The sequence below is a fragment of the Macrotis lagotis genome, chromosome X (assembly GCF_037893015.1).
Source record: "Macrotis lagotis isolate mMagLag1 chromosome X, bilby.v1.9.chrom.fasta, whole genome shotgun sequence".
In the NCBI taxonomy this organism is placed as follows: domain Eukaryota; kingdom Metazoa; phylum Chordata; class Mammalia; order Peramelemorphia; family Peramelidae; genus Macrotis; species Macrotis lagotis.
In genome coordinates, this window is record NC_133666.1 from 409,170,830 (window position 1) to 409,194,270 (window position 23,441).

Here is a 23,441-nt window from a genome sequence, read left to right on the forward strand (position 1 = left end):
CAATAGGTGTGAATCACTCCATTACTGACATACTAGTAGATATATTGGTTAGTTTTGTTGAAACCCTTTCTCTCTATTACCTTCCCCACCTTTATTTGCCTGTTAGTTGGTCATTTATCATGAGTATTCTCCTACAATTCTCATCTTTCTCCCCTGTAGTGAAGATAAAACTTCTAGTAGCTATTTGCCATATATCTCTGATTGGGCATATTGAGCAAGGCATTTAATTGCTCAGTCATTCTGGAAAATCAAAATTAAACAAACAAACCATTGAAATATTAAAATTATCCATAATATTCATTTTATAGACAAAAAACCTGATAGACATTGTAAAGGCCTGGGTCACACAAATAGTAAGTAAGGAATAGAGGCCCTTGTCACCAATCCAATTCTCATTTGGAAAAAAAAAATAAAACAAAAAACCAGGATGTAGGATCCATTTTGGGATAGGGCCTGAATCTTCCCTAACTTCCCTAAATTGTCAAGTTTTGAGGCTCTAACATTTGTGAGTTTTCTATGATTTGTTGATGATGACTACTAACTACTTGAAGTGAGAGAGACCATATCTAATACATTTTTAAAATCTTCTCCTAGGATCTTTGTGATGCAGAGAAACTTGGGCATTGGGGGTGATGAGATCTGATGGAGACAAACTTTGTAAATCTTTTCTTTGCATTGTAAAGGGAATCTTCCTTTATCATCTAATTTAGGCCACACCTGAGGGCCTGATCTTCAAGTTGGATTACATTGCCTTTTCCTGGGAAGTGAGGAAATACAGGTCCTGGAAGACCACCCAACAGGGACCCCTCCCCAAAGGGCAAAATCTCCAATGAGGGACTTGGGTCACCCCCAGGTCACCACCCCCTCCCTTGGACTCAGGGAGAGAACTGAAGGGGGAGAAGGAGGGGACTCCTCTTTGACCTTCCAGTCTCAAGCTGAATGCTGGCCAGTTAGCAATCTAGGAGGTCTTCTCTTTAAACTCTTTCTAACTTTTTTATCCCTTTCTTAATATGCTGTAACTTCCTTTAATAAATTTCTATTTTCTTTCTAAAACCTGCATTCCCGAGTCTGAGTTGTGATTCCTTCCGGGGTAAAACTGAACCCAAGAAACAAATCAGTGCAACATGTGGATATTGGATTATGTATTATGAATGGGAGATGTCCAAAGACTTTAAATACTTAGAATTTTGTTTTGGTCCTTTTTATAAGATGGGGGCTTTCTCACCAGCATGTTAACAAGCATCCATGTGCTGCAAAGTGATCATTAGCTGATAGAGCCCTAGCAATTCCATTAATTCAAATAACAGTTCTTCCCAGGTAGGGTCATTTATATTACCCAAAACTCTTTTCCTTAAGTCTAAATAATCCATACCTTTCTCTTTCATTCAACAGGAAGATCTAAACTCAGAGCTCCCTTTAGATTGAGGGAGGTCTGGCCCTTCCCACCCAAACTGCCCTTTACAGTTGGATTAAGGGGAGCAACCTTCTCTGCCTACTTGACTCCTAGGAGTCAAGCTAATTGTTTTCAAAGTCCTCCTGGGACAGAGCACCCTACCCTTACCAAAGGACTCCTCCTACAACAATCTTCCAGTATAGAGTGCTTCTCTTCAAAGTGCACGTGCACACACACAAACACACACACACACACACAAACACACACACAAACCCCTTTGTACCTTGAAAATTCCTTGATGAAATTCAGGAAAAAAAAATTGAGAAATAACTGCAGTGCTGTGTTCCTGAATCATCTCCAAAATATGACTTGACAAAGGAAAATCTCAGTAGTTGCAATTCAGAAATGCCAAATTTCTGGAACAATTCTCTCATCCTGGATATCACCTTGATTTGGCATCCCAGTGAACAATCTCAGGGAATAAGTCAGTAATTTTCCTGGCTCTTGTATCTTTACAGATGCCCTTTATATTTCTTTAAGTAATTATTAATCAATTATAAAGGGGTACAGGAGAGAAAATTTCCTTACAGGAAATCCCTCTACACACACACACACACACACACACACACAGACTCTCAATCACTTTACTTTCATGAGATTTAATCCCCTCTCAAACTGTACAATGGAACAGCCAGAGGTAAAGACAAGGAGATAAAACCAGCAGGCCATGGTATTGTGCTTGCTAATCTACACCATTTACATAAGGGTTAGAGGGCCAGTTCTGTCATTTAAACAGGCTTAAAAGTCCCTTTGCAAAGGAGATTTAGGCTCTACAAAAGCTTGAATTCTAGGAACTGCCTAGAGCTTCTGCTGCCCTTGCAATAGGAAGTTGACTTGACTAGTAAGAAGACCCCATTACTTGTTTAGCCTTCCTAAAGTTTTTGCAGAAATTGCACCCAACAGCCAAGAACCAAGGGAGAGCAAAGTGAATGAATTCTTTTCAAGAGGTAAGGAAAGTAAGGAAAGTGTTACAAAGCAGCTAATAGCATCCTAACCATGGTATCCTGAAAGGTCCTAACTCTTCACTTAGGCCATTACCACCTTGGTTTTGAACTTTTAGAATTCAGAAACAGACCTTGAAAATCTACTGAAGCATAATGTTAATCAATTTGAGAGACAAAAAGGTTTAAAATAGCTAAGAAGTCAGAAACAGGCTAATCTAACCTCTGAGGATCACTGTGGGTATGAATGGCATCAGAGAGTAGGGTAAAACTTCAGAAGGAACTCTGTGGTCAATGACAGTACAAGTGAGATCTAGAAGCAATTTTTTCCTCTAAACTTGAGCTTCTTAACCTTTTTGTATATGTGTAATGAACCCCTTTGGCCATCTAGGGTCATTCTCTTAAAATAATATTTTAAATGAATAACATAAAATATATTGGGGCACAAAGAAAGAAATTATATTGATATATAATTATGCCAGTTATCAAATTATTATTTTAAACTCCCAAAGACCCCAGGTTAAGAAGCCCTAGCCTAACTTGAAAGAGGTTGCCTTTCTGACCCTTAACTTATGAGAAAAACAAATTTTTAGGTCAGACTTGATTTTATTGGTATAGAAAGGGTGAACTCTCAGTGTGGAGACACCATTTACCAATGTAGATCAGCATCTGCTTTTGACCATGATCACACAGCCAACATATTTCAGAGGACTTGAACTTAGATTTTCAGGAGTGAGAAACCAATTTACTGTCTGTCCACTATGATGTGCTGCCTCTACACAGAAGCATCCCGTGAACATCAATAAGTATCTATTAATAATACAAGCTATTGTTTTACCTGGCACATCTAGAGCAGATGTTCAATGTGACCTTTGCCTGGGGTTCAGGAAGATGAGCTGTTCGAGAGGGGTTAAATTTGCTCCCAGAAGGCATCAGGGTAGTTACTCCTTCCATCCTTAAATCGTCTAGGTCCTCTGTAACAACATAAATGATTACAAACTTCAGGTTACAATAGGGGAAAAAACAATTGTAACAATGGGATATTATCACCCTATCACATTAAGAAGAAAGGAAAAAAGTTCTTTCTCTTAGTGTAAATTAATCGGTTGCAAGAGAGGACATTCTTTAAAATAGAATTTTGTATGTTTTTTCTTTATACTAGAATTTTTTCAATATTTGATAAACTTGTTTCTAGATATTGGTAGAAAATTGCACTAAAAGAGGATTTCAGAGGAGGAGAGCCATTTTCAAATATCTGAAGGATTGTCATGTAGAAGAGGATGACATTTTTTTCTGTGTAGAGTTATGGAATTGAAATAATGCTACAAGTAGAATAAACCTAGTAAAAAAAATTATTTAGATGAATATCTAAGATCCCTTTCAATTATAAATCTGTGATCCTATGACCCCAGGTACTGCAAAAAATGTGTAGAAGTCATGAGAAGAGAGATTTCTAGCACAAAATGAATTTTTTTTATTTCTAATAATTAAAATGAAATAAAAAAGAGTAGACTGTATTATTAGATTATGAGCTTGTCCCTTGAACTGTTGAATCAATGACTAAATGGCCACTTGTCAAAAGATAAGAATCCTATACTCAATGAAAAATTAGATAAGTTAACATTTAAGCTCCCTTACACTTATAACATCATGCAACGGAGTGCATTTTGGTGTGGAAAATACCCAATTCCATAGAGAAAAATCATACCAAAAGAAACTTTTTTTTATCAGTACAAAGAACTCTAAGATGAGTGTGTTCAATTGTTTTTGGAGTGGGTTGATATAAATATGTCACCTTATCTTGATGAGAATAATCTCTTACCCAGAAAAAAATATTGGACCTTTGCTTCATTCAGTCATCCATTATTCAACAGAATTTTAGTATATAAAACACCTTAAGGCTTTGAGGCTGTTGAAAAATATAATAACATTGTAAATGAACTAGATGATTTCTAAGATTCTTCTCATCACTAAAACCTATGATCCAATGAAATGAAATGAAATTCTCCATTCTGGTAAGGCCCTAGAATGACTGTGAGAATCTCTGTTTAATATTTTAAAAAACTACTAAAAAAAAAGGGGTGGTGGCTAGGTGGCATAGTGAATAAAGCACCGGCCTTGGAGTCAGGAGTACCTGGGTTCAAATCCAGTCTCAGACACTTAATAATTACCTAGCTGTGTAGCTTTGGGGAAGCCACTTAACCACATTTGCCTTGCAAAAAAAAAAAAAAAAGGGTGGCTAGGTGGTGCAGTGAATAGAGCACCGGCCTTGGAGTCAGGAGTACCTGGGTTCAAATCCAACCTCAGACACTTAATAATTACCTAGCCATGTGGCCTTGGGCAAGCCACTTAACCCCATTGCCTTGAAAAATCTAAAAAAAAAAAACTACTAAAAAAGATAAAACTCCAACATTTGTTGTTGTTGTTCAGTCATTTTTAATTGTGTCTAAATCTTCATGTCCCCCATTTGGGGTTTTCTTGGCAAAGACACTGACATGGTATGTCATTTTTTTTCCTAGTTCATTTTATAGGTAGGGAAACTGAGGCAGAGTTAAGTCATAGAGATAGTGTCTGAGGTCAGATTTGTACTCAGAAAGATGACTTCATGACTCTATGCTTACCACTCTATCCACTGTGATATCTAGTCCCCCTGTTGTACAGCATACTAGAATTCAAATGAGGAAAAGGAATGCATTTGAAAACATCTGTCATTCACTGACTGAATTATGTAATTTTTGATGAATTATCTAACTGTGAACCTTGATTCTTTTTCCTATACATGGGAATTAAAAGGACTGGTAATACTTATCTTTCATAGTTTTTGTGAGGCTCAAATGAGATCATTGATATTAAATATAAGTACTTTGCAAATTTTATACCATGTCAGTTACAGATTTTAATGATGATATGCACCTATATTATAATAATTTTTGGTTTTTATTATATATTGTATGTTTCTGTCTGCTTTTTTCCATTATGCACTTTGCCATTACTTTCTGTGTGATACTCATTTGACATTTCCAAAGATAGTCCGGCCAGTTTGTTTCCTTAGATCAATTTCATTATTTTATTTGCAACTGGTAATTTGAAGAAGAGAAGTTTTTGTTGAATAGTGAAGTTGCAAATCAGAATTGGAGAGAGAGTACTGTTAAAGAAGGAAAAGAGAGGAAACTGAGATGAGTTTTTCCAGAGTTTAACTGAGAAGAGGAGAGTTATAGAATGATAGGATCCAGAGAGTTTAGGAGATATATATTAGGCAAAAATGTTTACCATGGTAATAAAGGAGATAAAGCACAGAAATGATTTGGTATAACTTTTAAGTTCTTCCTGATTGTCCTGTTTGTGGATAACATTGTGTTATTTGCATCAAATTTGGGAAAAATTCAATGTTTCCTCTCAGGGATGGTTAACTACTCAAAAAAAAGTTTGGCCTAACTGCTCAAAGAGGAAAAAAACACGTGATTTTAGAATATCTGTTATTTGGATTACAATATGCATTTAGATGGACAATCTATATAGACTTTGTTCATCAACATATACAAAGCTAGCAATGCATTTCAATAGCCAAATTTGAAGGTCTTTTTAATCAATACTCTTCATTCTTCAAATTTCCAGTTCTTCCAAAAATTGACATTTTTTATCACCTTTTCCTCTAGGATACTTTGTATTATCTGGTTTTTTTTTTTTTATGACTGCTCTTTCTTGATTCTCCCTCCCACCTGTCTGGCTGTTCCTTCTTCAATTTCTCTACAAGATCTTCATCCTTATCATTTTTCATTACCTGTGCACATCCCCAAGATTTTATTCTAAACCCTCTTCTATTTTCTTTCTCTTCTTAGTGATGTCATCATCTCCCATTAGTTCAATTATTATCTTTATGGAAATGATTTTTCATCTCTATTCATTCCCAGTCTCCTGAGCTCCAGTCCCAAAGCAACTTTTTGTCATTTTGAATAGGATATCTCAAAGGCATCTCAAAATTCAATATTTTAAATAGAACTCATTATCTTTCCCTTAGTACTAGTTCCTGGTAGACTCACTGTCAAATTTCCCAATAGATTAAAAACATCAGAATTCTTCCAATCATACAGATTCTTAACTTCAATGTCATTCTCAGCTTCTCTCTTTTAGTCAAACATATCTAATTATTTGTCAAATTTTGTAGTGTCTCTCATATAAATACCACTTTTATGAAGGACATTAATAAAGTGAATGGTATACATAAGGAGTAAGGAGAGGGATGAGAAGACTCAAAACAATGTCATATTTGGTTGAAGGAACTAATGATTTTTAGTAGAAAAATTGTAGGGAAGACATGGTAACTATTTTCAAGCATCTGAAGGACCATCATGAAGAGGGATTGAACTCATTCATTTTAGATCAGGAAATAGTAACAATGAGTGCAACGTATTGAGGGGAATGCATCATTCTTTTTTTTCTTTTTTCTTTTTTTTTTTAGTTTTTTGCAAGGTAGTGGGGTTAAGTGGCTTGCCCAAGACCACACAGCTGGTAATCTAGGTAATTATTATGTGTCTGAGGTCGGATTTGAACTCAGGTACTCCTGACTCCAGGGCTGGAGCTCTATCCACTGCACCACCTAGCCAACCCAAATGCATCATTCTTGATATAAGGAGAAGGGAACCAAACAATTCTAAAAAGAAGAGCTACCTCAAAGTGCAATGGGTTGCCTCTGGAGCTCTTTAGGTCTTTCAAGAAAGATGGTTTCTGACTAGATGGCTTCTGAAATTCTTTCCATATTTGAGATTCTGTCATTCTCTCATGTGATACTAGAGGACCTGAGACTAAATCCTAGAGTACTAGGAAATAAAAGCAATCTTGGGGGTCTCTCCATAATTGTAATCAAATTATCACACTTAATGCAACTACTATGTTCAACCACTCTGCATTCTCTGAGATTAGAAGTTGTAGAATTTCATATCAAAAATCACAATTAAATCATATATCCTGATATACATATGCATATTTGTACATATATTATATATATACAATTTATCTTATGCATTTGATAAATGTTAACTGTATATTATGATTGAGTATCTATCTCAAGGAAGTGTGGTTTAGATGTAGATTGAAAGAAAAATGAAATAGAGGCTCTCTACAAAAATCTTACTTTGCATTAGTATAGCTCTCATTACTCTACCTTTTACAAAACTTAAATAATATATGAAGTTTTGGTCATCAAACTGCAGAAAAGATAACGGAAAGTTGGAAAAGTTCCCTAAAAAGATAATTAATATGAGTAAATTGTTGGTAAGTGTTACACTCAGAAAAAGGGTAAGGTGAAGTCCCAATAAGCTGACTTTTTTTTAGGCTTTTTTTTTTGCAAGGCAAATGGGGTTAAGTGGCTTGTCCAAGGCCACACAGCTAGGTAATTATTCAGTGTCTGAAACCGGATTTAAACCCAGGTACTCCTGACTCCAGGATCGGTGCTTTATCCGCTACGCCACCTAGCCACCCCCAATAGGCTGACTTTTAAAGTTTGGTCCTAAAAGATGACTAGAAAGTAAACAAATGAAGAGGAATCAAAAAAAAAGAAAGAAACAAATGAAGAGAAAAGGTATGTGTAAAATATGGATGAAAAACAGCAGAGGACACTTTGGGAGAAAAACTTAGTTGAGTTTGGCTAGAATATTGAGTATTTTGGGGATAAATTGACATGAGGCTAGCAAGGTACTTAAACATAAGGTAAATGAAGTGAGAGAAGACTGGTAGAAATATGCAGTTTAGTGGAATGGGTTCAAAGAACATCATTTAAAGGTTTCTTGTAATAACTTGGACAAAGAATAAAAAAGACCTTGTAGAGGAGAGGCAACTGTAAAGAAATATTCTAGAGATAGAATTAATTAGTTTGGATATGAGATGTGAGGGAGAAGGAAGAGTGAAATTTCACATTAAGGTTTAAAAAATAGTTGATAGAGCAAATGGTAATGTCAGTGGTAATAATGAAATCAAATGGAGCTGCATGCGGATCTAGGAGTGTCTTGATTTATTTGAATTTAAGGTGTTATCCAGGTGGGCAGATTCTGTAGATGATTTAAAATGTCAGTCTAGAGCTTAGGATCAAAAATGGAGCTTGCGATTTGAAAGTTATCTAAATTGGGCTGGTGGGTGAAATTATCAAAATGGAAAAATCAATAATGCTCCTTTTAAGTGTTTCACTTTCCTTACAAATGGGAATGGGCAGTCAAAAAATTTTTTTTCAAGTGTTTACTCATATGCAGTTACTGTATGAAGCATGGTAAACACACAAAAAGGCAAAAATAGAGCCCCTGACCTCGACAGGTTCACATTCTAATGGCACAGATATCATGAAAACAAATGGACATACAAGTTAAGGGCCAGTCAAAAGAGCACTGGAGTTGGAATCAGGAAGACTCATTTTCATATTTCAAATCTGGTCGTAGATACTTATTAGAACTGTGATGCTGGGTAAATCACTTAATCCTGTTCCTCTCAGTTTCCTCATCTGCAAATGGAGCTAGAGCTAGTAAATCACTCCAGTATCTCTGACAAGAAAATCCCAGATGAGTCCCAAAAAATATGATATGACTAAAACTTGACAGCAACAAAAACGGAAAGAATCTCAGAGAGAAGGTACTAGCAGTACGGAAACCAGGAAAAACCTCTTGCCAAAAATTTAAGTTGAGGCTTGAGGGAAGCCAGGGAAACCTCAAAGAGGGTTAAGGGCCAGTGAAAAGGCATGGTGCAGTTAAGTTGACAAGTGGATAGAGTACTAGATGCAGAGTCAGGAAGACTCATCTTCCTGAGTTTAAATCTGGCCTCAGACACTTAATAGCTATCTGACCCTGTTTGCCTCAGTTTCCTCAGCTATAAAATGATCTAGAGAAGGAAATTACTCAACTTCAGTATATTTGCTAAGAAAATCCCCCCGAAATGGGTGTCATGAAAAGTTAGACACAACTGACCAACATAGAAAAGTGAAATGGTATACAGTAGGAAGATGTATGAGGAAAACAAAGAAAATTGATGTGCCTAGATTGTAAATTATGTAAAGAAAAGGATGGTGACAACAAAAGTGTCCCTTTTTATTATTTTGCAGTAAAACCACAACCTCTCATTTGCTATGGTCACATAGCAAATAATGAGGTAGGATTTGAACTCAGATCTTCCTGACTCAAAGACCAGAGTCATGTGACTCTAGTCAGGTCACTTAACCACCTGGCACTGGGCAACTCTCTAACCATACACATTTTATAGAAATTACTGATCTTTATCAATAGAGGTAGTTTCTAGACCAGAAGCTTTTTACCTTTATGATATCATAGATCTGGAGTAAAACTTTTAAAAAATTTCTTCACAAAGCTTTAATTCATTTTGTCTTTTCATTCTTTTACCATTCTTTAGTAGTTGAATCCCCCTTTTAAAGTATTATTTATGAATATTTTGCCATTGTTTCTAGTTCTTGTAAATGCCCTTCATAAATCTGAGCTCATTACACAGGTTCTTGTGTAGCACATTGCTTCTTCTACTCCCAGATTTGAGTAATTTGTGATTTTAGTTTCATAGTTTCATTTCTTGAGCTGTCTTCTTTTTTAGTTTCCTACACTGGAATCATTCTCTCATTTCGCAGAATCCTCTGTAATCTGAATTACATCATTATTTTCTCCGAAAGTTTTTGGGAGAATTTTCATTTCATATACCAATTCTTGGTCATAATTAAATTTAGAAAAGCAGATCTCCTTGCTTTTTTTCTATCTAAATCTTATGTAGACTAGAATCATCACTAAGGAATTCCATTAATTTACTAGATACTATTGTTTTAGTGTAATGAGACTACTAACAGATGTTAAAATATTTAAAGCTGCCATCATACCAAATATTGATCCATTCGTTTTGTGATTTGTTTAGAAGAGCATTATCTATCTCCACTTCCTGAAGTATTCTTTCATTGGAATTTTTCAAGCATAGGCTGAATGACTACTTGTCAGAAAAATTGTAGGGAAATTAATGCATTATACTTTTAAGAATCCTTCTTCTTCTTCTCCTTCTTCTTCTTCTTCTTCTTCTAAAATGATAGGATTCTAAATGCAGATTCACCCAATGACAGAACTTTTGTTTCTCTCTCTTCTCACCCAAATATCATCCAACATTGTACATCCTCTTGTTCTTAAATTTCTAGATAGTCTGTTCCTTATTTCAAACAGTTTCTTTGGATAAGGATATCTTTCCATTATGGTATGACAATCAGGAATCTCATTTCACTACATAAACAATCTGAATTTATAAGTGCTGTCCTTAGTTCCTTTCATTATTGCTGTCTCTTGGGATTTATTAGTTACTTTCCCATGGTTATTTTTAATCTGGCATACACATTTACCCTTTACAAACTAGTTATAATCTCTTAAGATATAAATTAATCCTGTTTTTGAAATTTAGATATTGATGACATCGTCACATATTTTTTTTCAATCTTCAGGAAAATCTCAACTGGAACAAATGTTTCTCTTGTATTCAAATGAATGTAATGATTGTGCTCCCATAAAGTTTAAGAGTTGAGTGAAGATTAACAGGAAAGGAATAAATTACAAAAGTTCCTGAGCTAAATGTGAGAAGAGAAATTGGGGAAATGGCACACTTCCAGGAGCTCTTGTGCAATTTTCCCCCCTTACTAATTTGGGGAAGGGGAATAACAGAAAGAGTCATGGTGTTTAGGATCTGCAGGGAAAAAATCCTCCATCACTGACTCTATTTCCCAGATCAGGGCAGAAAAGGGAACTAACTGAGCTCACCTGAGGAAATGCTGATAAGCAAAAAATATTTGGAACTGAAGAACAAGAGGGCAGTCTGTCTATATAGAAATGTTGCTGCTTTGGAATAAACTAGTATGATTTCCTGAACCACATTAACAGATTAGATGCTCATTTAACAAGAGTATTTGTTGTGAATTGGAAAACTCCAAAATGCATCCCTTGCTTGTTTCCCCATAGAAGCTAAGGGATGTGAACTGAACTTTCACCTTTTGGCTTACCTTTCATCCAGAGGACTACTTCCTGAAAAGAAAAGATTAATGTATACCAAAGGAATTGCTCATTTGCTTCACTGTTTCCTCTAATGCTGAATGAAGATGAATGCATTATTTTTTAAGTCAATCAATGGAGCACAAATTCAGATATTTGATAAATGGAGGCGCCAGAAGATAGAGAGTTGAGTCAAATATATCTAATGGGATTAGCCACATGTTAAAAACTCTATGAGATAAAGTGGGTGTCAACCCCACAAAGTGGGTGTGGGTATGGATGTCAACACTCACAAAGAGACATTAAAAAGAGAGAGGCATCTACCTCTCTGGGAATCAGTTCTGTTTTTGACTAGAAAGCAAAAATGTGTATTTTACTTACTACTCAATAGAACCAGAAACTAGTCAAGAATACCCCTTGCAAGATACATGACTATATATTGATATTTTAATACACTAATATTTATGTATACACATATAGTATCGTATATAAACATAAAGAAAGATTTGGGTAACTAACTATAGATAAATACTATAGTTTGATTTCTGCTATCACTCAGTTGTCAGCAAGGATTTATTCAGCACCTACTATATATCAGGAACCATTCTAAGTTCTGAGAAAATAAAGGCAAAAACATAGTTCCTACTCTCAAGGATCTGATTTTTCAATGATAGAGACAGCATGCAAACAACTACATACATACAAGATACATGCATTGTAAATGGGAAGAAATCCCAAGCGGTGAGGATAAGAAAGCTTTTGGAGAAGATGAAATCTAAACTATCAGATCTGATGGTTTATGTAATGCAATTTAATATCATTTGGCAATTTATCATTATATTCTTCTTTTCTGTCCCTTGATAAATTCCTTGGGAATGAAGAAATCCAAATGGATTGTTGTATTTTACATTGAAATTTCAGCTTGAGCTGCTGGTAAGGTTGCTTATTTTTCCTTTGTCTTTTGTGGGATGTATGAGCTTAATATACATTTGTCATCATTTACAAATCAACCAAATGCCAAAGAATATTTATGATCTGTCATGAACTTTGTTAAAATCATGTCTGCCATTATTCATTTTTATTGGAATCCTTCTACCAGTTATTTACATACTAAAAGCTGCAAAATATCATCATTATATATCTGATATTTTACAAAACCCTTTCCATTTTTAGAATGTAGAGTTGACTTCCTAGGTTAACTTTTGAAGATCATTGAAAGAGAATACACTGCAGTAAGTGCAATAACACATCACCAGGCACATTAATCAGACTATTTTGTAAGGTATTAGGGGAGATACAAAGTTTAGAAGAGTTTTTTTTTTTTGCTAATTACATCTCAATTGTTTTCTACTAGCTCTCAATAACATACTTACAAAATGGATACTTTGCTGTCTTTCACCCATTCTTCATCAGAATTAAATCCTAAATTTGATCCAGAATTAAATTCTAAATTAAATAAATTAGCTTGAGCATTGCACTTGAACAAAGAGCACTGCAATTGAAAACTGATAGACTGTAGTTCAAGTAAATCTCTATTATTTTCTCACCACATATCTTAGAAAATTTATAGACTCTCTATGTACTTTAATTTCTTCATATATAAAATAGGATAATATTTTCAGTATCTATCTTAGTTATTCTAAGAAAAGCACTTTGTATAGCTTAAAGCACTATAAATGATAGAAGGTATAAATTTTAAGTCACTATAAAATGGTGCTATCATTGTTATTATTATTGTTATTACTATTTAATTATTCCTTACCGTACAGGGTTTTTCACAGTTCATTTAAAAAGGATTTATGAATCTGAGTTGAGTATAAATATAACATGAACTTCCAATGCTACATAGCAGCATAATCAGAAGCCATCCTAGGCAGCAATGAGAGGCAGTCTTAAACCAAAAAAGTGATAGTTTTCTTGTATTTATTTATGACAACTCCACCTCTGTAACACTGGGTTCAGTCCTAGGAGATACTTTTAATAAGGATATGGATAAGATGAAATACATATTCAGAAAAAAGTGAGAATAGCTGATTAAGGAGATGGAATCAGAATAGAATTTGGGCTTTCGAAGCGCAACTTAAAATATAGAAATGACATGGAGAGTGACTATATAAAGAGAATGGTTCTTGTAAACCATAGGCCCATTGAGTTTGACTTTGATTCATGTCAAAATTTGAGAATATATATACATATATAAAGATTTTGCAAGGCAATGGGGTTAAGTGGCTTGCCCAAGGCCACACAGCTAGGTAATTATTAAGTGTCTGAAGCCAGATTTGAACTCATGTACTTCTGACTCCAGGGCTGGTGCTGGTGCTTTATCCACCGAGAATATATTTTTAGAAATTATTAGGGAACATTTGGAAAATCAAACAGTACTTACAAAATGTCAACCCACTTTGATATAAAAAAAAGCTCATCTTAAGCTAAATGTTATTCCTTTAATGAAAGGGTTACTTAATTCATGGATGAAGGGAATATTCTAGAAGTAGTTAATATCTATTTCAGTAAGTTATTTAATAAAACCTTTGTACTATTCTGGTTGAAAATATGAAGACATGTTTAGATGTGGTTCAACTTAAGTGACTGTTCTCAAAAATTTATTAATATTTAATATGAGTTTGGAAAATGAGAACTTGAAAGGTAAATTTCAAGTAGTGAACCCCAGAGATATGTATTTAGTCCTGTTCAACATTTTCTAAATGATTTGGATAAATGGTTATAAAGACTTTGCAGATGACACAAATATCTCTGAGAGAGCTAATACACCACATAATAGAACCAGTATCCATCATGATCTTCACAACTAAAACATAGTTCATTGTGAAGGTGATGATCATGATCATGATTATGATGATGAAATTTAACAGACATAAAAGTGTGATGCCATACTTGGGGTTTTTTTATTGTTTTTTTAGATTTTGGCAAGGCAAATGGGGTTAAGTGGCTTGCCCAAGGCCACACAGCTAGGTAATTATTGGGTGTCTGAGACCGGATTTGAACCCAGCTATTCCTGACTCCAGGGCTTTATCCACTGTACCACCTAGCTGCCCCACTGCGCCACCTAGCTGCCCCCTATACTTGGGTTTTAAAAGTAAGCTTCATAAATTCCATCTGGGGGAAATTTTTCTGAAAATAATCTCAAAGTTTTAAATTGCAAACTCAGTCTGGTGTTTTATGATAACTAAAGAAAAACAAATTTGCTAGCATGACAGAAATATATCTTCCAGGAAAAAGGAAGTGATAGACCCAATAGAATATTGTATTCCGTTCTTAGATCTAATTTTAGGAAAAGCATTGAAAAGAAGAAGAGCAATTAAAATGGTGAATTGATTTGACTGTATTGCATATAACACAATTGAGTATTTTTAGTCAGAAAAAGAAGAAAATGTATTTGAGTAAAATGGAAAAAGCAGAGGTAATGTTTGTATTAAAATATTTGAAGGACTATATACTGGAAGAGGGAACAACCTTGGATTGTTTCTGGGCGAGTCCCTGAAATTGCATACTCTAGGTTAGAAAGGAAACCATTTTAGTTGGCATATAAAGAAAAAAAATCATAATGAGAACTCTTCAAAATTTGAAGGGGCCATCTCAGGAGGTAGATTTTCCTTTGATGGGGATCTTTAAACAAAGACCCCTGTCAAAAGGAATTTGTTGTATGGACTGTGATCTGGATTAAGTGACCACTTGAGATCCCTTCCAAAATTGCATGATTCTGAGGATGTAGATTTAGGAATTAAATAAGGAAAAATTTCCTAACAATTATAGTTATCCCCAAAATTGCAAAGACTAGATTGCTGGGCATCATTTAATGTCTTCAAATAGAGGCTAGAAGATCAGATGTTGGGAGATGCTTTTTTTGGCGGGGGGAGGAAGGATAGTGGGCTATGGGAAGAGATTCTTATTCTTATTTGAAACTAGGTATTGTAGTGGAAAAGCACAGAACTTGAAGTCAAGAAGGTCTGAGTTCAAAGTCTGTCCCAATCCTTACTAACTGTGTGACTCTAGGAAAATCACTTATTCTTTCTCAGTCTCAATTTCCTCTGCTGTAAAATGGGGATAATAACAAGTACTTTCCTCACAATATTGTTGAGACACTTGAATGAGATAATGAACAAAGTGCTTTGTAAACAAAGTATCCAAGACAGCTAGGTATTGTAGAGTATTGTATTTTAAATCAGGAATATCTGTCTCGAAATCCTGCCTTGGTCACTTACTAGCTCCATGATCCTGGGCAAATTTCTTAACCAATCTGTTTCAGTTTTCTCTTCTATATAATATAGATAATAAAAACACCTATCCCCCAGAGTTGTTAGGTTTAAATGAGAAAACATTAGAAATGCTTCAAAAGCACTAAAGTCCTATATAAAATGCTGGCTATTATTGTTATTAATAAGATGAGTTAATTGTGATGGCTATTGGAGTTACAATGATGGAAAGTAGCTTGGGTGACATAGTAACTTTGCTTCACCCCGAACTCCCTTGGCACTAATAGTATATACCACTCATTTAACATTCACTATTTCTTATTACTCAAATTTCACATTCATAGTTTTGTCTTCAAGGCTATATTTAAAGCCACAGGGGCACAGACTATATTCTTGACTTCAAGTCAATTTTGATGAACATTTAATCCTTGGCAGAGATCACATAAACACAAACAAGTAAGACATGAATAAAGGACAGTTAAAAGCAGCAGAGAATAGTTTTTTAAAGTGAATATTATCATGTGTCAGAAAGGATAATATATAGAATGGTGCTATGGGCAATCAATAATCAGGGAAATTGAAAAAGCATTCTAGTGTTAAGGGATGGATGGCTACACAGAGGAAAAGTAGGTTTTGGGCAAGTGATGAGAAAAAGACAATATGCAAAAATTTGAGGATGATTAAATAACTAAAGTCACAGAAGTAGGAATAGTGATGACATACATAAGGTATAATTTTGGAGATAATTGCTAGAACAAAAGAAAGATAAAAAGAGGCACAAGTTAAGACATCTTTCAATGCCAGAAGAAAAAACTTGATCTGATAGGTGGTGGAAATCTGTCATGAGTTATTGAGGTTTGGAATAATATCTGGAAAATAGCATTTTGGGGGATATGTCAGTTAGCTGAATATATGAGAGGAGGCATAAGCAGTGGGAGAAGGAAGATATGTGGATATCTGATCTCCAGAGAATCACTAAGTCAATCCAAGCATTTCTATGAACAGAGCCAATATGCATTCATTTTTTATAGGTATAAACTTCAGCACAGGGGCATCAGTAATTTGCTATTTCTTAACTTTACAAGCGAAAGCAATAAATATTGGATCTGACATATGGTATGAAAAAATTAAGCCACATTAATTTGAAGTCTGCATTAAAAACAAACCCTTTCTCTTCTGACTCAATGAAATATAAGATTTCATCATTGGTTGCTTTGCTTTTGGAGTCTGCTTCTTACCATTTGTTGTTGTAAGGACACAGACAATTGAACTTAGAGACTAAACTAACATACAATTGCATGTTCACCCTTTAATTTAAATTGCTAGCAGACTAAAACTGTACAAACAGTAAATACTGAGTGATATACAGCAGCCCTGTGGCAGAAGATACACTAGTTGGTATTGACTTCAAAGAACAGAGTCACTAAATCAAAAGCACAAGCTCTTGGTGTCATAAATAATTTTCATTTTAATGACCTGCCGTTAAAACACAATGGGCTTCCCCTCCAATCCCTCCCTACTCCCCTGCCCCTAGAAAATCCATACCTGAAACAAAGATTCATTCTGAATTTAAGTGATTGTGAAACTCTTCTTACAAGACTGGCTCACTTTTTTCTGTCCATCTTTTGTCAACTCCCTATGTTGCCATCTTTTAGAAATCCAAGTTCTTCAATAAATGTCCTGTACATCCACATAAGTCTTTTTTTAGGTATCTCCCTTTTTTTGGTTTCCTACTAGAATCTTTTCTGTGTTTGTCTTCAGGATTTTATTCTTGTGACCCTCTAATCTGTTTTGGATTGATTTCTCTTACGGAATTTTACACTATGGAATTAAATCTATCTTTTTTCACAGATTTCTGAAAATGACTCACAAGTACAAGACTATATGACAGACTAAAGCTAGTTGGAGGAAGCAACAAATAGAATTGCTGTCTAGTACGACACTCTAACTTATTGCACATATTAAACTAAAAAATGTCACATTCCCAAATATTCCAATCATTTGGGTATGCGCAAACATTTCCTCTTATTGGTTATAATCAGACACTAGATAGCAATTATAATTGTTGCTTACTCCAATTTTTAAAGATGATTCAAGAATTTAGCTCCTCTATTTTGGCAGTTTCCACAAGTCTCCAGATACCTAAAGTCACTGGCATAGAATACCTTTTTACAAGATTTGTGGTCTTTCCCCAGACTCCTTATCTACTTTCCTCTTCTGTCAAGGATGTAAAATTCATTCCTATTAGACTAATGCTTCTGTTTCTTCCTCCATTGACCTTCACTCTGATGCTGTCCATTCTGCTTTTGTTATTTAGATTCCTGAATTTTCTTACATAAATTCATATTAAAAGCAGCTACTCCATAAAAGCAGCTACTCCAAACTTTTTATATTTTATCTGATCCCAGGCAGCTAGTTCCCACTGGACTTGGAGACTATAACATCTGAGTTCAAATCTTTTGTCAAACATTTACTAGCTTGGTCATCCTTTTCAAGTTGCTTACATGCCCTCAGCTTCAGTTTTTCTAATCCAAAAACTGAGCAAATTAATAGCACATTCTTCATATAATTATTATAAGAATCCAATGAGATATAATTTATGACCTTTGTTAACTTTGAGGTGTTACTTAAATGCTAATTATTATTGTCATTATTTCTTTGAATAAGGTTTACATTTCCAGAGACATCCTTTTTCCAACAACGTAGCTTCCATTTTCTGATGGTGGGTCTACATAAATAGCTTTACTTACATATCTTTATTTTAAAAGCTTTATTTCAATTCCTATATTTCAAGCAATGGTCTGGAACTCTATAATCTTTTGGATTCTATTTAAACCTGAAAAAAAGAATTGCAGCTTATAGAAAAAATTACTAGGTAATTAAAAAACAAAGATACAGTGAGAGCATGTACTAGTTTTTGACTGAGTCACCCAGGTTCCCTTTATCCGAATCCAGGAATGCAGACTAATCTAAGTGGCTCTTAAACACTGAGGCTTACACTGTTTTATACTCAGAAAGACAGTGGAAGCTGAAACTTCTTACAAATCTACCTAACTTGGATTAGTAGACCTGACCTCAAGAATCTTTGAATATACTAATCAAGAGTATGCTAGGTAATACCTACACAGCATTAGAAAAATCCATTTAATGTTAAGTAGTTAGACAGGTAGACTCATCAATCATATTTTAGCTATTTCTATGTATTTCTATCTCCCCTATCTCCTCTAAGGAACTTAGACTGACTGACCAGACATCAGCATCAATCTTCAGACATCACCTTTTTAAAAATATTGATATAATTATTTTAATGTAATTTTCTTTTCCAAATATACCCCAGCTACCTCCTATCCAGAAAATCATTTCTTGTGAGAAAAAAAATTAAAAAGAGCAATTCAGAAACTCACCAATGTATCACCTGAGAATGACTTGAGTGTATGCAACACTCCACATTCATAGTCCTTTAGTTCCATGAAGAAGAGTGTGAGAGAATGCATTTTCTTATGATTTCTTTGGGGTCTGGAATCATCTTAACTGACCACTAACTTCACAAATCATCTTTACTTTTCTGATTTCTGCCTTCAAATGGCAATAATTATAGGAACATTACTCATGTTCTTAAGATCTTCAATCATTTATCTAGGACTTCTTAACTCAGAACAATGCTTCCTAAGTCCTTTCTGTGAATGTCATTGCTGCTGTGAATCACCAAACATTGTTCAAAGTCATCAGATTTCATAAATTTCTGAAAACCTTCTGACATATCAGATATATATGTTCTGGGAAATATCTATCTTTATGTCTGGTCAACAAAAGGGTTTTTTTTTTTTGACATATATCACATTTCTTCTTCCTCTTTATGACGTTTTTTTCCCCTGATGTCACCTAAATACCTTCATGGTCATTTCTTGGAGCATAAATCACTGGTTCTTCTCAGTTGGGCTAATTTTCTTCTTTCTAGAAAATTTATTTTCATGCTTATTACTAAACTTCAAGTGTTTACTGGTCTTTCATCCCTTCCTCTTCTGTGTGGTCTTCTACTCTCTATCCTGCTATTATAGGTCAATATTCTTTTTTGCATTCTAGTTCTTCATTTTATTTTCAATCTTCCATTCATTTTTAAAATTAAAACTTAATTTTTCTCAATAATTTGTATAAGGGAGACATTCTGCTAATCTCTTCTACCTTCTTTTCTAGGAGTGAGATTATCAACCAACATTTTGTGTGCAGTTGGCAATTTCTTGATCAAGGGAGAAAGACAATTCTTGCAGTTAAATGTAGGTTACAGTTAAATCCTTGTGAACTTTCATGTTTGATGGAAGGAAGTTAGGTGATTCTAAACTAATTCTTATTGGGTTTTGATGAAGTGTTCTCTGGTGATGGTGGGGAAAGAAACAGGAAAACTGTCTTTTCCAGTTCTCCACCATATATATAGGTCTTCAACTTAAAATGTAATTTTACAGATGTAAATAGAATTTGTTGACCTTTATTAAGAATATTTTCAGATTTCTATGTGAATTCTGAACAGGTAAAAGGGAGTCAAGGATAATTGAAAAGCAATAGAGAAAATTACTCTTCACTAAATTCAAAATGAACTTTCATTTGCCACATTTTAATCAAAAAACCTTTATGAAAAGGCAGGAAAAATCCTTAACTGTTGGCATACTATGCCCCAATTAAGAACAAGAAATGCAGATGGTTATGTGCATTTTTAAAACTCAGATAAATGATAAACATCTGGAGATGTATAGTGTGTTGGGTGAATGTTTCCAGAGAGATGCCACTGTGCAAAGTTTTACTCTCTTGGCCAGAAGTGCTTTGAGGGTAGACACATGGAGACTTTAAATTACTTCCACTGGTTTATTTGCATTCAGAAATCTCCAAGCAACAAGTAAAACTTTTATCCAAGGACCATCTAAAGAACAGGGATTTGGTAAGGAATGTGGTCCATGGTCTGGATTTATAGTTAAATAAAATTTAATGTCTGATACATATCTAACTCTCTTTCCCATATGTCTGCCTGCTTCATCTTCCCTTCCTTACTTCTCCAACAAACAAATAATACCAACAATAAAAAAAAATTCAACAACCTTTTAGCCAACCTTGCCTTCTTCCTGCAAAATTTTCCAAAGAATCACAAAGTTCAGTAAATGGTGGCATACAGAATATTGGATTTCTGGATCTTACTTTATTGTAGGTAGATGACATGGCCCTAAACTCTCTGATTCCATCTAAAGATTAGGAAATAAATTAAGAGTAGCTCTCAAAGGATTTTAATTTGAATTTATGAATTACTCTCAAATACTTAAAGTATATATAGCTAGTTTTTAAGTATCCAAGAAGTGATTGTTGTTGTTCCAATGTACCTTATTACTTATACTTTCCCCTCCATCAGCTGAAATCAGAGTGTTTGGGGAAATGATAAAATTAGCATTTATTTAGCACCTACTATATATATATATATTTATACATATATAGACATACATATATACATACACACACATATATGTAATTCTCTTCTACATGCTGAGGATGCAATTGTGATTGAATCTCTGCTGTCAAGACACCTATAATTTGCTAGAAAGTAGTATATAAGAAAGAGAGACAGAGACAGAGCTAGAAAAAGAGACAGAAAGACAGAGGGAAAAAAGAGATAGAAACAGAGAAACAGACAGACACAAACACAGGCACAGACAAACAGAGACAGAAAGAGAATTCATATTTGATGTTAGGAATTGAGTTGAGGGCAATGCAAATACAGAGACAAAAAGAGTTCTTATCATTGAGGAGATTACATTCTAATGGGGAAGGCAAGACATAAAAAGAAGTTGAGGTGGTACCCATTCAGGGATCAAGTAGAAAATTCCAGAGTTAGGAGCATATTCAGGAGAGAAGTAACCATGTTGGCCTGAAACTTCCATATATTGAGAATTTCTCTAACAAATTGAAGAGAGAGGATGAATGGCGGAAGTGCCTGCTACTGGGTGAAGGACGAAAGTCTAGACTCAGGGAAAATAACCACCTCTTAAAATATTTTTTTAAGAAATACTTTAAAAATAACATGAATAGTACATAAAATAAATGCTACATGATTCCATGAGAAAATGAGAGTTCTATAGGCAAAATAGTAATGGTAAGCTACATGGAAGGGTATGAGACAGGTACAACTAGTCAATTTAACACAATGTGTAATGGTTATATTTGTCCTGGATCTGATTTGATCTCAGGGAAGCAGAATCAGTGTTATAGTAAGCTGTGAAAAAGGAAGCAAAAAGTCATTACAGATAAAGCAATTCCCTTAGAAAAATCTCTGAAGTAGAAAATAGTATGAGGTATTTCTAAGATTTTGGGGGACATGATAGTGGCCTTCCAATATTTGAAAGAAGGCACACTGACTAGTAATTATTGAGAAGCCAATTCAGTCTTCACGTATAGAAATTATCTAAATTATCTAAAAATGGAATAGGCTACCCCTCTTAAAAATTTTCAAGCATAGACTAGATCAGTCATTTTTGTAAATCTAGTGTAAAACAAATTTTTGTCAAGCAATAGATCTTTGTCTTAGGTCCATTGCAGTTCTAAGATTTACTCCTGCTGTGAAGACAAATTAATTGTGATTTCTATAAGAATTTTGTGACAGATACATTTGTAGAGGTAGCTTGAAGGAAAAATTGTAAATTGAATTCCAAGCTAAGGAGGCAAGGCTTTATTATCTAAGCAATTACCAGAATTTGCACAGGGGAAAATCCTAACTAGCACTGTTGTCATAGCCCAGTTACTGCTATAACTACTATTACTACTGCTGCTGCTGCAACAACTAGCTAGTATTTATATAACATTGTAACATTTGAAATACTACTCATTGTGGAGAAATGGATATTAGCAAAATTATTGGGTGAAATCTGGTTTTAAATATCTGGATTTGGTACTCATGATCGCAGATTATGACTATGTTAAGTTCCATAACCTTTAGCTTTATTGTAAACCAAGGGATATTTGCAATGCATTCTTGAATTAAGAAAGATTAGGGGTTCATATAAACTAAGGATTTAGCCCTTTAAGATTAAAATGCTAAATAAGCAAGTTCAGAGAACAGGGTTTTAAAGACCCATGGTGATGTAGAACAAGGGCTGACATTATTATAATAAGCAGGCCATGGGGCAGAAAAATGGTTTCTCATAAAAAGGAAAACATTTATAGTCCTTTTAAAGATATTTTTATGCTTGATTTTCTAATATTATTCTTAAAACCTATGAAATAGTAAATTGAGAAAAAAGAATTGTTTAAGTCTAATAAAAAACTACTTGAGTTAGAGTTGGATATATTTCTCTATATATGGAAAGAAATATTGAAAGTAAAAGGCAGGGCTGGGGAACTTATGGTGATTTTTATTCAGCTCTAACTAGAATGCTATTTAGTTGATCTAAAGAGAATGAAAGAGTGGCAGCTAGGTTGCACAGTGGATAGAGCACTGGCCCAGGAGTCAGGAGTACCTGAGTTCAAATCTGGCCTCAGACACTTAATTACCTAGCTGTGTGGCCTTGGGAAAGCCACTTAACCCCATTGACTTGCAAAAAAAAAAAAAAAGAACCCTAAAAAAAAGAGAATGAAAGAAAAATATAATAAATATAATAAGTACACTTAATTATATTTCACAAATATATGCTCTCCACACATGATTTGAGCTCTCCAAGGGAATATTACTATATCAAAGATAATAACTGCTTCCTTTATACCAGTTTTTACAATTATAAAAATATATTTTCAATATGCAAACACAATGAAGTAACCTAGACTATTATAGCTTCTTTTATATAAAATATTTTATGTATCTTAA

General features: G+C 34.4%; 1 protein-coding gene across 2 annotated transcripts in view; it reads right to left on the reverse strand.

Annotated features, from left to right (window-relative positions):
- The window catches only part of CXH8orf34 (chromosome X C8orf34 homolog), a 443,848-nt gene that overhangs the window by 226,965 nt on the left and 193,442 nt on the right, over positions 1–23,441 (reverse strand). For both annotated transcript variants that reach the window (XM_074203923.1, XM_074203922.1), the window contains exon 8: positions 3,233–3,368. In XM_074203923.1, coding sequence (XP_074060024.1) covers positions 3,233–3,368 — 136 coding nt within the window. The remainder of the gene's footprint in view (positions 1–3,232; positions 3,369–23,441) is intronic.